The sequence below is a fragment of the Denticeps clupeoides genome, chromosome 10, assembly GCF_900700375.1.
Source record: "Denticeps clupeoides chromosome 10, fDenClu1.1, whole genome shotgun sequence".
NCBI lineage: Eukaryota > Metazoa > Chordata > Actinopteri > Clupeiformes > Denticipitidae > Denticeps > Denticeps clupeoides.
In genome coordinates this window covers 967323-980709 of record NC_041716.1, presented here as the reverse complement: position 1 = coordinate 980709, position 13387 = coordinate 967323, and the positions used below count along the sequence as shown (strand labels likewise).

The 13387-nt window shown below is 46.2% G+C and overlaps 4 protein-coding genes across 4 annotated transcripts; 3 read left to right on the top strand and 1 right to left on the bottom strand.

Annotated features, from left to right (window-relative positions):
- Nucleotides 1–364: 364 nt before the first annotated feature.
- LOC114797672 (small nuclear ribonucleoprotein G) lies at nucleotides 365–1550 on the top strand. The gene is made up of 4 exons (XM_028992631.1): nucleotides 365–497; nucleotides 644–666; nucleotides 1155–1279; nucleotides 1359–1550. The coding sequence occupies exons 1-4, from the start codon at nucleotides 466–468 to the stop codon at nucleotides 1407–1409; spliced, it is 231 nt and encodes a 76-aa protein (XP_028848464.1). The 5' UTR covers nucleotides 365–465; the 3' UTR covers nucleotides 1410–1550.
- An 848-nt stretch (nucleotides 1551–2398) lies between these two features.
- On the top strand, nucleotides 2399–7266 carry LOC114797670 (pyridoxal phosphate homeostasis protein-like). The gene is made up of 8 exons (XM_028992629.1): nucleotides 2399–2524; nucleotides 4474–4581; nucleotides 4735–4770; nucleotides 5114–5189; nucleotides 5261–5401; nucleotides 5482–5624; nucleotides 6075–6173; nucleotides 6255–7266. The coding sequence occupies exons 1-8, from the start codon at nucleotides 2435–2437 to the stop codon at nucleotides 6402–6404; spliced, it is 843 nt and encodes a 280-aa protein (XP_028848462.1). The 5' UTR covers nucleotides 2399–2434; the 3' UTR covers nucleotides 6405–7266.
- Nucleotides 7267–7319: 53 nt separating this feature from the next.
- LOC114797671 (transmembrane emp24 domain-containing protein 4-like) lies at nucleotides 7320–9220 on the bottom strand. The gene is made up of 5 exons (XM_028992630.1): nucleotides 8800–9220; nucleotides 8598–8698; nucleotides 8390–8515; nucleotides 8085–8231; nucleotides 7320–8007 (listed from the first exon to the last, which is right to left on the bottom strand). Exons 1-5 carry the CDS (start codon nucleotides 8942–8944, stop codon nucleotides 7858–7860), a joined length of 669 nt encoding a protein of 222 aa, XP_028848463.1. The 5' UTR covers nucleotides 8945–9220; the 3' UTR covers nucleotides 7320–7857.
- A 71-nt stretch (nucleotides 9221–9291) lies between these two features.
- On the top strand, nucleotides 9292–13322 carry LOC114797669 (protein FAM50A). Its single transcript, XM_028992628.1, has 13 exons — nucleotides 9292–9519; nucleotides 10554–10638; nucleotides 10733–10832; nucleotides 11030–11190; nucleotides 11454–11530; nucleotides 11613–11679; nucleotides 11982–12043; nucleotides 12130–12206; nucleotides 12432–12486; nucleotides 12594–12642; nucleotides 12724–12794; nucleotides 12866–12976; nucleotides 13139–13322. The coding sequence occupies exons 1-13, from the start codon at nucleotides 9409–9411 to the stop codon at nucleotides 13145–13147; spliced, it is 1035 nt and encodes a 344-aa protein (XP_028848461.1). The 5' UTR covers nucleotides 9292–9408; the 3' UTR covers nucleotides 13148–13322.
- The last annotated feature ends 65 nt before the right edge of the window (nucleotides 13323–13387 follow it).

The window sequence follows — 13387 nt, the reverse complement described above, 5'->3', positions numbered from 1 at the left end:
AAGTTACAGGCGTCCTGGGAAATCTCATTGTGGGACTGGATCAAAGCGGCTGTAATTCTGCACCAAGATACAGTATTAGGGGACACCACGACCGATATAAAAGCAAAAAAAAAATGTCAGGGGACCTTTAACTGTTAAAAAATATATAAGAAGGCGCATCCGCATCAATGCATTTCTGAAGCTTGGAACAAGATAATCGAGTGACTGCGGGGGACTGTCCCTGTAATATAATGTCCCTGTATATCCCTGTAACTACAGATTGTAAGTCGCTCCGGATAAGGGCGTCTGATAAATGCTGTACATGTAAAGTCCCTCCTCTCGGAAGACGTGTCCTGGCGCGGAGGGCCGCGGTTCGCACCCCGGAAGTGCAGGGGGCGCTGGCGCGGCTCGGAGCAGCGTGCCGCTTCCTGTACGTGGCCGAGATTACGCGGGACCGGTCGCCTGTTACTCCGCAGCCGAGACAAGATGAGTAAAGCGCACCCTCCCGAGTTGAAGAAGTGAGTTCCTTCCCTTTCCCGCCGCTTTCTTCGCGCTGTCGCGCTTTCCCGCGTCGTGTGGAGGTTTCCCGCGCCGCCACGCCGCCGTTCATTGTTAGCCGCGATGCTAATGTGCGTGTTTTTTGTCTTCTGGCTTCTTCCTGCAGGTTCATGGATAAGAAGCTCTCCCGTGAGTCTCCAGCAGCAGACCTCATTACAGCTTCATTCTGAAAACGTGGGGGTTCAGGCCCCGGCATCTCCATGCCGACTACTCTTTGTGGGGCGGTGGTGGCCTAGCGGGCAAGGAAGCGGCCCCGTAATCAAATGGTTGCGGGTTCGAATCCCGGTCCGCCGAGGTGCCACGGAGCAAAGCACCACACACTGCTCACCAAGGGTGACGGTTAAATACCGAGGATGCAGCAGTGTGTCACTATCACATCACTTTCGAAATAGTTTAAATCCACACAGGTGAACTTATTTATCATGTGAAGCCATGATAAATACTCTCAAATTGTTCATGGTGTTGGTGTAAATCGCCTGGAAGTCTTGTTTTGCCACCTTGAACCCTTCTAAATGAGAGTAAACCAGGTCATAGAGCTGTAGTAGTATGGGGTGTGGCCAGGAATGGGACTGGGTGTGCTTCTGAGCGGGTGATTTTATCCCGTTGTGTCTTTGCAGTGAAGCTGAATGGCGGTCGGCATGTTCAGGGCATCCTGCGAGGGTTTGACCCGTTTATGAACTTGGTGGTGGACGACTGCCTGGAAATGGCCCCGGGAGGACAGCAGAACAAGATTGGCATGGTGGTCTGTATTCGCTCACGTACATTACTGTGTTCAATAAGAGTTTAGAAGTAAAATGACCTGAAAATTGTCAATTTCTCAGGTTATCAGAGGAAACAGCATCATTATGTTGGAAGCGTTGGAACGAGTATAAGTGCGCTGTGCTACACCTACGATGGAGTTTTTTTTTTTTACTTTCAACTTTTTTTTTTTTTTTTTTTTTCCAAAAAAATGTGTTCCTTTTTGTGATTCTCATGTTCTGCTGATGGTTTATGAATAAAAATGTGTTCTTCTACTAAAGACTATGACTTATTCTTATAGAAATCGTGTGGTGGGGTGGGTGAGAAGCTACACACACTTTAATCTTGAATGTTGGCGATATGGTCAACACTGTGTTTGTATTGGACAGTTTTAAACGTTAATCTTTGGTTTAAAATTGAGCACATTCAGTACAACCATTTTATTTAGCCCAAACCCAATCGAACCTTTCAGGTTTGGACCAAGATGACGTAGTAAGCCTTCCAAATTTTTCAAGAATCCTGGGTTTGTCTTTCTTTAACTTTTGACCTGCAGTTGAAGTAGGTCCGGCAGAGTGGTAGTGGTGCCCTAGCAGGTGAGGAAACAGACCCGTAATCAGAAGGATCCCGGTTCGAGTTGCAAGGCACCCCGGGCGCATTTCATGGTTTTCACTTTCACTCAAGTTGCTGTATTGTGAAAAGTATAGATTTCTAGGCTCTTAAAATACTAGACCGCAGTAAATTGCATCTGTGGTTTTTGCATTCAGTTTCATATTGCTGTGTTTTAATGTGTATACAGTAAATTTAGTATTTGATTATGGTTCAGTTATACTTTGAAAGACAAAAGACGAGTTTATTAAACTTGATTTGTTTTTATTTGAACACAACTACACTCAGTGGGTCTTGTATTTTGCACGATCGATTTCATGTTTTATGTTGGATGCCCTTCTTTCCGCAACCCGGGCTTGTGAACGGAACCAATAAACGCTCGGTCACGGGTGGCATGATTTGAATTCTTATTATTGTGCTTTTCTCTGTGGAGACTTTTATTATGACAAGAACATTGCCTCTGGGTTCCGTCTTTTATTATGGCAGAGGGGCGACCGGAAGTGCGTAATCTCCACAGCCCGCCTCTGATTGGCCGGATGGCCGCTGCGGGGCTATGAGGAGAGTAGTAATGTCGGAGGAGGTTGGCAAGGCGGTGCAAGCGGTGGTCGACCGGGTGAACCAGGCGGCCGCCCGGCGCCCCAAGGTCAGTTTCCGCGGTACGGGGTGCGCTGAGACGGGCGGATATAGCGCCGCCGCCCGAACGTCGCGCTGGCGTCCGCGTGTCCGCGTTCAGGCTGTGGTGCGCAGTTACGTAAGCGCGCAGCGTGGAACCACAACACGACTTTACAACACGGTGTTATATCGCAACGTGGAACCACAACACGACTTTACAACACGGTGTTATATCGCAACGTGGAACCACAACACGACTTTACAACACGGTGTTATATCGCAGCGTGGAACCACAACACGACTTTACAACACGGTGTTATATCGCAGCGTGGAACCACAACACGACTTTACAACACGGTGTTATATCGCAACGTGGAACCACAACGCGACTTTACAACACGGTGTTATATCGCAACGTGGAACCACAACACGACTTTACAACACGGTGTTATATCGCAACGTGGAACCACAACGCGACTTTACAACACGGTGTTATATCGCAACGTGGAACCACAACACGACTTTACAACACGGTGTTATATCGCAGCGTGGAACCACAACACGACTTTACAACACGGTGTTATATCGCAGCGTGGAACCACAACACGACTTTACAACACGGTGTTATATCGCAACGTGGAACCACAACACGACTTTACAACACGGTGTTATATCGCAGCGTGGAACCACAACACGACTTTACAACACGGTGTTATATCGCAGCGTGGAACCACAACACGACTTTACAACACTGTTTTATATCGCAGCGTGGAACCACAACACGACTTTACAACACGGTGTTATATCGCAGCGTGGAACCACAACACGACTTTACAACACTGTTTTATATCGCAACGTGGAACCACAACACGACTTTACAACACTGTTTTATATCGCAGCGTGGAACCACAACACGACTTTACAACACGGTGTTATATCGCAGCGTGGAACCACAACACGACTTTACAACACTGTTTTATATCGCAACGTGGAACCACAACACGACTTTACAACACTGTTTTATATCGCAGCGTGGAACCACAACACGACTTTACAACACGGTGTTATATCGCAGCGTGGAACCACAACACGACTTTACAACACGGTGCTATATCGCAACGTGGAACCACAACACGACTTTACAACACTGTGTTATATCGCAACGTGGAACCACAACACGACTTTACAACACTGTGTTATATCGCAACGTGGAACCACAACACGACTTTACAACACGGTGTTATATCGCAACGTGGAACCACAACACGACTTTACAACACGGTGTTATATCGCAGCGTGGAACCACAACACGACTTTACAACACGGTGTTATATCGCAGCGTGGAACCACAACACGACTTTACAACACGGTGTTATATCGCAGCGTGGAACCACAACACGACTTTACAACACGGTGTTATATCGCAGCGTGGAACCACAACACGACTTTACAACACCGTGTTATATTGCAACGTGGAACCACAACACGACTTTACAACACCGTGTTATATTGCAACGTGGAACCACAACACGACTTTACAACACGGTGTTATATCGCAACGTGGAACCACAACACGACTTTACAACACGGTGTTATATCGTAGCGTGGAACCACAACACGACTTTACAACACGGTGTTATATCGCAACGTGGAACCACAACACGACTTTACAACACCGTGTTATATCGCAACGTGGAACCACAACACTGTTTTATATCGCAACATGGAACCACAACATGACTTTACAACACGGTTTGTAAAGCTTCACATTTCTTTAGTAATATAAATTTAATAAATCTTGGCTGAACTTAACCTAGATGTTAATTTCAGTACTTTAAGGTTAAACATTCTTGCAATAAAAGGCCGTACTAAAGCTGTAGAAGTTATTATATGATACGTTATTATATGATATGATGCATGGGTTTTATTCACATTCAGTGGCATGTTGATTTACCGAATGCTTCTGTGCGGATTCTTCAGACGCTGCCATGCATACCACCGCGACTTGTGGCCGTAAGCAAGACCAAACCTGCAGAGATGGTGATGGAGGCGTACCAGCAGGGCCAGCGGAACTTTGGCGAGAACTACGTGAGTTCGGTTAATAATGTGTCCCTAGGACCCAGTAAAACTGGCCACTTTTCATCCAAATCTGTAAATAAGTGACAGGCATGCTGTCTCGAATTCATTTGATGTTCGCAGTGGTTATCTACCACCAAAACTAACACATTCCTCCACCATCAGGTCAACGAGCTGGTGGAGAAGGCCTCCCACCCACAGGTAGCCGTCAGCATATTCTCTTCTTCTTCTTAAATAATCGTATTTGTTCTTTTTCGTGTCTCTATTGCATTATAGTGCAGTACTGTAGTGCGGTACAGAAAAACAAGCCGGCTTTAGAACTTCATACGTAACTCATTACATATAATAGGTCACAGTAGCTGTGTGGGGACAGGTTAAAGAGCCAGGGCGGACAGGTTTTCTGTCAACGTCTCTGCACGTATTCGAGGCCCTTGCAGGGGCCCGAGCGCCAGCTTGGGTGTGACGTCTCGTCAAACGAAGTCCACAAGGTTACTTTCTGAACCTTTCACTTGCACAGTTGACCTTTTTGCTGTCTGTATTTCAGATTTTACTCTCTTGTCCAGATATAAAGTGGCACTTCATCGGTCACCTGCAGAAGAATAACGTGAACAAGCTGTTAGGTGAGTCTCGAACCTCGCCTGGACTTCGTTCGCGGTTCGTGGCAGTAAGAGGAACGTCTTTCTGTCCCAAGGTGTCCCCAATCTCTTCATGGTGGAGACTGTTGACTCCATCAAGCTGGCAGACAAAGTTAACAGCTCCTGGCAGAAGATACGAGCGGCTAACACACAAAGGTTAAAGGTCATGGTGCAGATAAATACCAGTGGGGAAGAGAGTGAGTTTCTGCACCGTGCCACGGCCCATTTTTGATGGCACCGTGTCATTGTAACCGTCTGCACCCTCCTCTCCACTCAGGCAAACACGGGCTTCCCCCCGAAGAGACGGTCGGCACCGTCAAGCACCTCGTCTCCCATTGCCCCGCCCTACATTTCGCGGGACTCATGACTATTGGTCGGTACGGATATGAACTTAGCGACGGCCCCAACCCTGATTTTCAGGTTCGTTCGAGATGTTTCCTCAGAGTGATGGTATCTGACTGACGTTGAGCTCTTAGCGCCTCATTAGCATTTTGGTGCTGATTGATTCATGCTTGCATGTTTTTAGAAAATAATTTCCAGGACTTTTCAATCATTCTAAGGCAAAATTTCACGACCAAAAAAAAAAAAGACAAAAAGTCAAATTTACCAAAATATTGTTAAAGTGAACTTCTGACAAGCCTGAAAATCTGAAGTTGGCGCAGCTCGAGTAAAATGGGCTCCATCAGGTTCCGAGTAGATCATCGTCTGAGAAAGTTCTGGAGCACGGAAGCAACCACGTGACGTGGTTCACTAGCCAAGATACTACAGACCTGCGCTAGTTTTAAACGTTGTAGCTGTAAACGTTTCTCGCGCAGTCGAACTTCATCGTACGTTCAGCCTGTATGCGTACTGAGCTTGCCCTTTCTGTAGATGCTGCTGAGGAAACGTCAGGAGGTGTGTGAGGGTCTGCAGCTGCCGGTCCAGGAGGTGGAGCTCAGTATGGGCATGTCGACCGACTTCGAGCATGCAGTCAGTTGAACCACTTTTAAAAGCAGTAAGATCTCGACGTTCTCGACGCGGTTCGTAACGAGCGTTTCCATCGTCCCTCAGATTGAAGTGGGCTCGACCAACGTGCGTGTGGGCAGCGTCATTTTTGGCAATCGAGAGTACCCCAGTACCCCGAGTCCTGAGCGGCGACCGAGGGTCGTGACCGAGGAAGCAGCCAAGAAGATGGAGAACCTCAGCGTGAAGCAGCAGTGAAAACACACTCACTCTCACTCACTCACTCACTCACTCACTCTCACTCACACGCTGTATGGATGAAGCGAGTCTGCGGACATTTAAGGTTACATTGTGGCCCGTGTTGATCTTTTTCGTTCTCCTGTTAGCGCCACCTAATGGATAAAAGATTGAGGCGTCGCTAAACTGGTGCTGCACAGCACACGACCTGTCATCCTGAATATCATCCTGTTTGGTTGAGCAAAGTATCAGCTACACACACACACACACACACATATAACAAATAATTACAACAGTATTAAACATAACTGGAACTGTACAAAATATTTTTAAAAAATCTTTGCTTGTTCAATTAAGTTTGCATCGCACTAAACACTAATTTATTTCAGCGGAAGCCGACTCCGTGCCAATGAGCTTGGTTTGTAGTGGTTCTAGTGATCATCGTCCTCTCTCCGCAAATGTGGTACTACCCGGCTCAGCCTCCTGGTTTTGTAGGAATCTGAACGCGTGGCATCGTTTCGAGGTGAAATGCGGATTCATTTGCGAGTCCGTTATCAGGTTTCGCGAACTGACGAAGGGACGGCAGGGGCGAGCGGCCTGGTTGTGACCAGATTTACGGCCGTCGCGGCTTTCAGGACGAAACGTATGTAAATAGTAGCCAGTAATCTGATTTCAGTGTGTAGGAAGCAGAGTGAAGCACTGAAGGTCTGTTTAACTATGCAAACTGGTTCAAGCCGTAACAGTTTCATCAATTATGTCAGAAAACATCTCTTGCCATTTTCTTTATTAAAAAGCATAACCGTTTCTTATTGTCATTGAGTTGAACATAATAAATATGGAATTATTTGACTAGGAAGCAATAAAATGTCATTTAAAAAAACAACCATTGTGGGATTTGTGCAGTTAATCGTGGCGGATATTAACCAGCGGCCGGCGATGAAGGAAACGCCAGGCGTGTTTTCAGTCACGGAAACACGACTGGATCAGTTTAATAAAAGGTTCAAATCCTCCAACGCTAATTTACAAAAACCAATAGACAACATTGATCAAGAAAAAATGTACAAAAATGAACAACTTCAACAGCAAAGCCGATCACGGCGATCACATTCCTTCGTTAATAAATAGAGAAAAACAGCGGAACGCACATAAAAAGAACAGAGCGGAATGTTTAAATGTTAATTGAAGGACATTTTTATTCACTACGATGGAGATGGAAGTAAGAAGATGTCCCCCTGAAGCTCTGTGTTCTATCGTGGACCTCGAGAATTAAAAGTGATGCCGCCCCAGAACCTCTCTCTGTGGAGGATGCATCAGACTGGAAGGACCTGCTAAAATGCCCACATCTTCACCAGGAGCTCATGGAGTGTGAAGGTCAAGGAGATAATAAACAGTGAACTCACGGAACACACCTAGAACTGAACGGAACTGGATGGTGTGTGTGTGTGTGTGTGTGTGAGCGCTGTCCATTCGTCCATTACACCAACTTCTTGGCCTCGAAGAAGCTCTTGAGATGCCTCATCTGCCAGATACCCGTGACGATGAGGATGAGGGTCTGAGCGATGGACCACCAGAGGACACGCTGGTTCGTGCTCTCGCTCGTCATTCGGAAGCGTTCCTCACGATACTGCGGCACAAAAGCACGAAGTCATGACGCTTCCTGCCGAATAAGCCGGTTGGGGGCTAGTGTGAGGTGCAACTTGCCCGCTGGTAGTTCTGCTCCTTCTGGATCTGCTCCACCTGGTCCAGGAGCTGGCGGACGCGCAGCTGCAGCTCGGTCAGCTTGTCCTTGGCGGCGATCTCGGGGTAGTTGTTGGTGTGCTCGCCCACCTGAATGTCCAGGTGGACCCTCTGGCGAAGAATCGGCACGGTGCTTTAATTCAACCAATTCACAGCAGCAAAACACTACAATATATAGGGACGTAGCCAGGAGTCCCACAGTGTCCCTGAGGGGGGACTGGGGGACTGTCCTTGTCATTACTGTATATGTAAGAACCCCACAGGCTCACCAGCTTCCCACCAGCGAACAGGGCCATCTTGGTGGAGTTGGAGTGCAGGCAGATCTGGTGCTCGCCGGGAGTGTGGGACGTGAAGGTGAAGCGTCCATCCGAGCCGTACTGCCGGGACAGGATCACCTGGCAGGCGGAACGTGGAGGAAGGAGCTCAGCGTCGCGTTATGAATGAATGAAGGGGAGTTAATGGCGGAGGAAGAAGAACCTTCGTGTCCGGGTCCTTGATCTCCACATGCATGCCCAGGCCCGGGGTCGCGGGCAGAAACGAGCCCGTCTGCTTGTCCCACAGCTGCGTTCTGTATTTGCCTGTGCAGCAGAAGAAATTGCAATAAAGCGCATTTTGTTCAGCCGCCGCCGTAAAAGCACCATCGCGGCCGGGAATGAATGAGTGAATGAAGCGGCGTTACCGATCACCATCGTCTCGTCCGGGATCTCCTCAATGAAACACTTCTTCTCCGTCTCCCCGATGTGAAAGTACAGGGCGCCGCTGGCGGAGAGCGACGCGACGAGAAACGCGGCGACAATAACGCGCCGCGGCACGACGGGCGTCATTTTTATCTATTTCACACGGATCCCTTCTAATATGAAACAACACGTTTATTTTCTGTTTTTCTACACGTTGTTCTTTAACGCAATCGGCTTTGCACACACGTTCTTTTGCGATACACATTCGATGCGCAATATTTAAAATTAAAAGCCCGTCGTCTAATAATTCATTATATTCCATGTGCACACGACGTGTAATACACGGCGGTCTGCGCTACATGGTTTGTCTTGTGTTGGTTTTGAATCACGTTCAAGTTCACGAATCGCGTTTATATATTTCGCCTGAATTTGACTAAACCTGAGACGCACTTTTATTTTGAAATATACCACAAAAACCCGGAAGTTGTTTCCCACAATCCTGCGCGTTGTTTATTTTAGTTCCGGGTCGTGAAAGTAAGGACCGTGGTGGATAAAATCGGTCAGAAATCTCGCAGCCTGAATAAAAAACGGCGTTCAGCTGAGAAGCAGCCATGGCGCAGTACAAAGGAGCAGCTAGCGAGGCGGGGAGAGCCATGCAGCTGATGAAAAAACGCGAGAGGGAACGAGAACAGCTGGAGCAGCTGAAGCAAAAAATCGCCGAGGTACAAATATATACATACATAAACACACACACACTTTATATATATATATATATATATATATATATATATATATATATATACACACACACATACATATACACATATATACTCACACATATACACACACACGTTCAAGTATTCTTGACAATGTTCACGAATCGTTAACGAATGTATATACACACATATACATACATACATATACACACACATATCAGAGCCCTGATAAGGCCTAACTTGTCAAGAATACGTTCAAGTTCACGAATCGTTAACAAATGTATATACACACATATACATACATACAAACACACATATACATACATACAGAGTACAGGGCAAAAGTTTGGACCCACCTTCTCTTTCAATGTGTTTTCTTTGTTTTCATGTACATAACTCCACATGTGTTCATTCATAGTTTTGATGGCTTCAGTGAGAATCTACCAATGTAAATGGTCATGAAGATAAAGAAAAAAAAACACATTGAATGAGAAGCTGTCCAAACTTTTGGCCTGTACTGTATATATATACACACAAACACACACACATACACGAATACATACATATACAAACACACACACACACACACACACATATTCTGTGTATGTACTTCTGCCTTCTGCACTACATGTTGCTCTAACAGTGTTTCTGTGTGAACATATTGTGGTTGTGTAATGTCTGCTGAAACTAATTGAAGGTTTTTCGTCTTCCTGACAGTAACTGTTCAGGAAGCAATTATCTTAAAATAATGTCAGTGTAGTGGAAGTGTACAGATTACAATATTAAAGTGGTTGAGAAAGACTGCCCGAAGTGGTCTTTGATAGTTTAGAGAATGTTTGGAGAACAGAGTCTCTTTCTATAAACACACCATGTCACAGTTTCATGAAATTAGGACTACTGTAGGTAAATTCATATTTGATCAAAGTTTCTGTTGCATTACCAAATTTGCATAGATGTTTTTGTCTTCGCTGGGTTGAATTGGTTGCACAGTACTGTGTACCTGTAAAATATTTTTCATTTTCTGCTTATTCTGTTTCCAGGACAACATGGTGAAGTCCAACATTGATAAGAAATTTTCCGCTCATTATGACGCTGTGGAACAAGAGCTGAAATCCAGCACAGTCGGTCAGTATTTCACAACGCACAACCTTATGCCACCCATTTTAAAAAGTGCATGCCACTGAATTTGTGATGTGTGCATTTTCTCTTGTCCTCCAAGGTCTGGTGACGCTGAATGACATGAAGGCGAAACAGGAGGCTCTGGTGAAAGAGCGGGAGAAGCAGCTGGCCAAGAAGGAACAGTCGAAAGAGCTGCAGCTGTGAGGACGTGAACCTCCCCTTTCATGTCATGCCACAAGATTTAAAAAAAAAAAAAAAAAAAAAAATCGAAATAATAATCTTTTTCCTCAATGCACTGAAATAGTCTCCAATAATAAAAAACAAATGTCATTTACTTTACAAATCATTCTGTAAATGCATTCCCACAATTGTTATTATTATCATTTTATTATGTCAGGAAGCTGGAGAAGCAGAAGGAGAAAAAGCGCAAGGAGGAACAGAAGAGAAAGATTGCCAGTTTATCCTTCAACCCGGATGAGGAAGAGGAGGATGAGGAGGAAGAGGAAGAAGAGAAGTGTGAGGAAAGTGAAGAGGAGGAAGAGGAGGAGGAGGAGGAATGTAAGTAAATAAATTGTGAATTCAAATTTCAAATAGCAGGGTGGTAGTGGCCTAGAGGGTAGCACACTTGCCTATGAACCAGAAGACCCAGGTTCAAATCCCACTTACTACCATTGTGTCCCTGAGCAAGACACTTAACCCTAAAATTGCTACTGATTGTAAGTCGCTCTGGATAAGGGCGTCTGATAAATGCTCTAAATGTAAATGTCTGGGCGGCTCAGTGTGGAGCTCATTCTCTTTCTTCAAACCTCCTCTTGTTATAGACGTCCCAGTGAAGAAGAAGAAATTAGGGAAAAACCCAGATGTGGACACCAGCTTTCTGCCGGACCGGGACAGAGAGGTGGGGATGGTCACGTGATCGCGGCCCCATGAGCTGCTTACCTGCTGGTGCTGAATTACTGTCTATGTTACTGTACATCCAGGAAGAGGAGAATCGTCTCAGAGAGGAGCTCCGGCAGGAATGGGAGAGGAAGCAGGAGAAGATCAAAAGTACGCTTTCTTCACTTCACATCGCCTCGTTATTATTATTAAGAATATTCTATGTATAATACGTCACCGCCTGGAGCCCATGGGGGGAGACGTAGGACGCTTCACACACCCAGCCACAACAATAGAAAGTTCCCCCAGTGGACAGCTGGACTCCAATCCGAAAAAAAACAGACAGTTAAACGCACAAAGATGGTGATGTTGCCTCTGTCCGATTTACAGGCCACAGTCACAAACACGAAAGCGGCCACTAGATTAGCCAGAAACGCCGGCACCGAGTTTAACATCACGGCATCTTTGTGCAGGCGAAGAGATCGAGATCACGTTCAGCTACTGGGACGGGTCGGGCCACCGCCGCACGGTGAAGGTATACCACCGTCTGCAAGGTTTCCGGTCCTCTCTGTGTCTGGAGTTGCCGCGTCCCCTTTTTAAGTTCTGGTTTTATGACCACAGATGAAGAAGGGGAACACGATCCAGAACTTCTTGCAGAAAGCCCTGGAGGTGCTAAGAAAAGATTTCAGTGAACTGAGGTAATCTGTCGACCTGCTGGGGCGTAGTTGCCTTCTCCTGCACAGCTCAGCGTGCTATACAGTAATAAATATGTAAGGATATAGAAGAATAAATATCATTTTGATTTCAATTAAATATAGAGGCATGCGAGTCAGCCAGAAGCTTCTTTCAGGTTTTGAAGGAAACTGTACATATAATGGACCAGTAATATGCTACCGGTTTCTTACCGAGCGTTTCCCCCTTAGGTCTGCTGGTGTGGAGCAGCTGATGTACATCAAGGAGGATTTGATCATTCCACACGTGGGTGATCCAAAATAATATCTGTATTTTATAAAAGAGCGGTATAAAAAAGAAAATGGATTGTGTATTGAAATGCTGAATGCGGTTGCATTTTGTCTCTCCTCCAGCATCACAGCTTCTATGATTTCATTGTGACTAAAGCCCGAGGGAAAAGTGGTGAGTGTGACTTTGTCCTCGGTCTCCCTGTTTAATGTGGAAAAAGTCATCGTAACGCCGAGTTGTGTGTGTCTGGGTCAGGGCCGCTGTTCAGTTTCGACGTGCACGACGACATCCGGCTGGTGAATGATGCCACCGTGGAGAAGGACGAGGTGAGGACCGAAGGGCCTTGGTGCGCGGCCATGCGCGCTGAGGGCAGGTCTGATTAGTCTGCTGTGCTCAGTCTCACGCAGGTAAAGTGGTCCTGAGGAGCTGGTATGAGAAAAACAAGCACATCTTCCCCGCCAGTCGCTGGGAGCCGTATGACCCCGAGAAGAAGTGGGACAAGTACACGGTGAGTAGCTCCAGGCTGACGTTCTTCCTGCCGAAAGGCCTTCATACAGCAGCTTCTTGAACCGTATCTCACCAGGCACCACCTGCCCAAATAACGTCGAGTTTAAAATAGTCTAATAATAACCCTTCATGCCAATTACTTTTCTTTTCTCCCCCTGCCCAGATCCGGTGAAGACTGCACCACCAGCACGGACCCTTGAGGAATTCCCATTAAAGACCATTTCCCCCTCACGGCGGCAGTGTCAATTTAGCTGGTACCGACGTATTTCTCTGCTGCCTCGTGTTTTTGGGTGTGTTGTTCGTACAGCGTCTGGTAGCCTGACACCAATAAACAGTTCCCACTTCAAGGTGTTCGAGTGAAATGTCCCTTAATTTAAAAACATTTTACTTACAATATTGCTGTGAAATATAT

Excerpts from the sequence above, each read along its gene's own strand:
- LOC114797672 (XM_028992631.1), top strand. The coding sequence starts at position 466 with ATGAGTAAAGCGCACCCTCCCGAGTTGAAGAA. Across the intron at positions 667-1,154 it reads CATGGATAAGAAGCTCTCCC|TGAAGCTGAATGGCGGTCGG; the intron begins GTGAGTCTCCAG and ends GTGTCTTTGCAG. Across the intron at positions 1,280-1,358 it reads AGAACAAGATTGGCATGGTG|GTTATCAGAGGAAACAGCAT; the intron begins GTCTGTATTCGC and ends TCAATTTCTCAG.
- LOC114797670 (XM_028992629.1), top strand. The coding sequence starts at position 2,435 with ATGAGGAGAGTAGTAATGTCGGAGGAGGTTGGCAAGGCGGTGCAAGCG. Across the intron at positions 2,525-4,473 it reads CGGCCGCCCGGCGCCCCAAG|ACGCTGCCATGCATACCACC; the intron begins GTCAGTTTCCGC and ends CGGATTCTTCAG. Across the intron at positions 4,582-4,734 it reads GGAACTTTGGCGAGAACTAC|GTCAACGAGCTGGTGGAGAA; the intron begins GTGAGTTCGGTT and ends CTCCACCATCAG.
- LOC114797671 (XM_028992630.1), bottom strand. The coding sequence starts at position 8,944 with ATGACGCCCGTCGTGCCGCGGCGCGTTATTGTCGCCGCGTTTCTCGTC. Across the intron at positions 8,516-8,597 it reads TCAAGGACCCGGACACGAAG|GTGATCCTGTCCCGGCAGTA; the intron begins GTTCTTCTTCCT and ends TCCGCCTGCCAG. Across the intron at positions 8,232-8,389 it reads TGTTCGCTGGTGGGAAGCTG|AGGGTCCACCTGGACATTCA; the intron begins GTGAGCCTGTGG and ends ATTCTTCGCCAG.
- LOC114797669 (XM_028992628.1), top strand. The coding sequence starts at position 9,409 with ATGGCGCAGTACAAAGGAGCAGCTAGCGAGGCGGGGAGAGCCATGCAG. Across the intron at positions 12,487-12,593 it reads AGGATTTGATCATTCCACAC|CATCACAGCTTCTATGATTT; the intron begins GTGGGTGATCCA and ends TCTCTCCTCCAG. Across the intron at positions 12,795-12,865 it reads CCACCGTGGAGAAGGACGAG|TCTCACGCAGGTAAAGTGGT; the intron begins GTGAGGACCGAA and ends TGCTGTGCTCAG.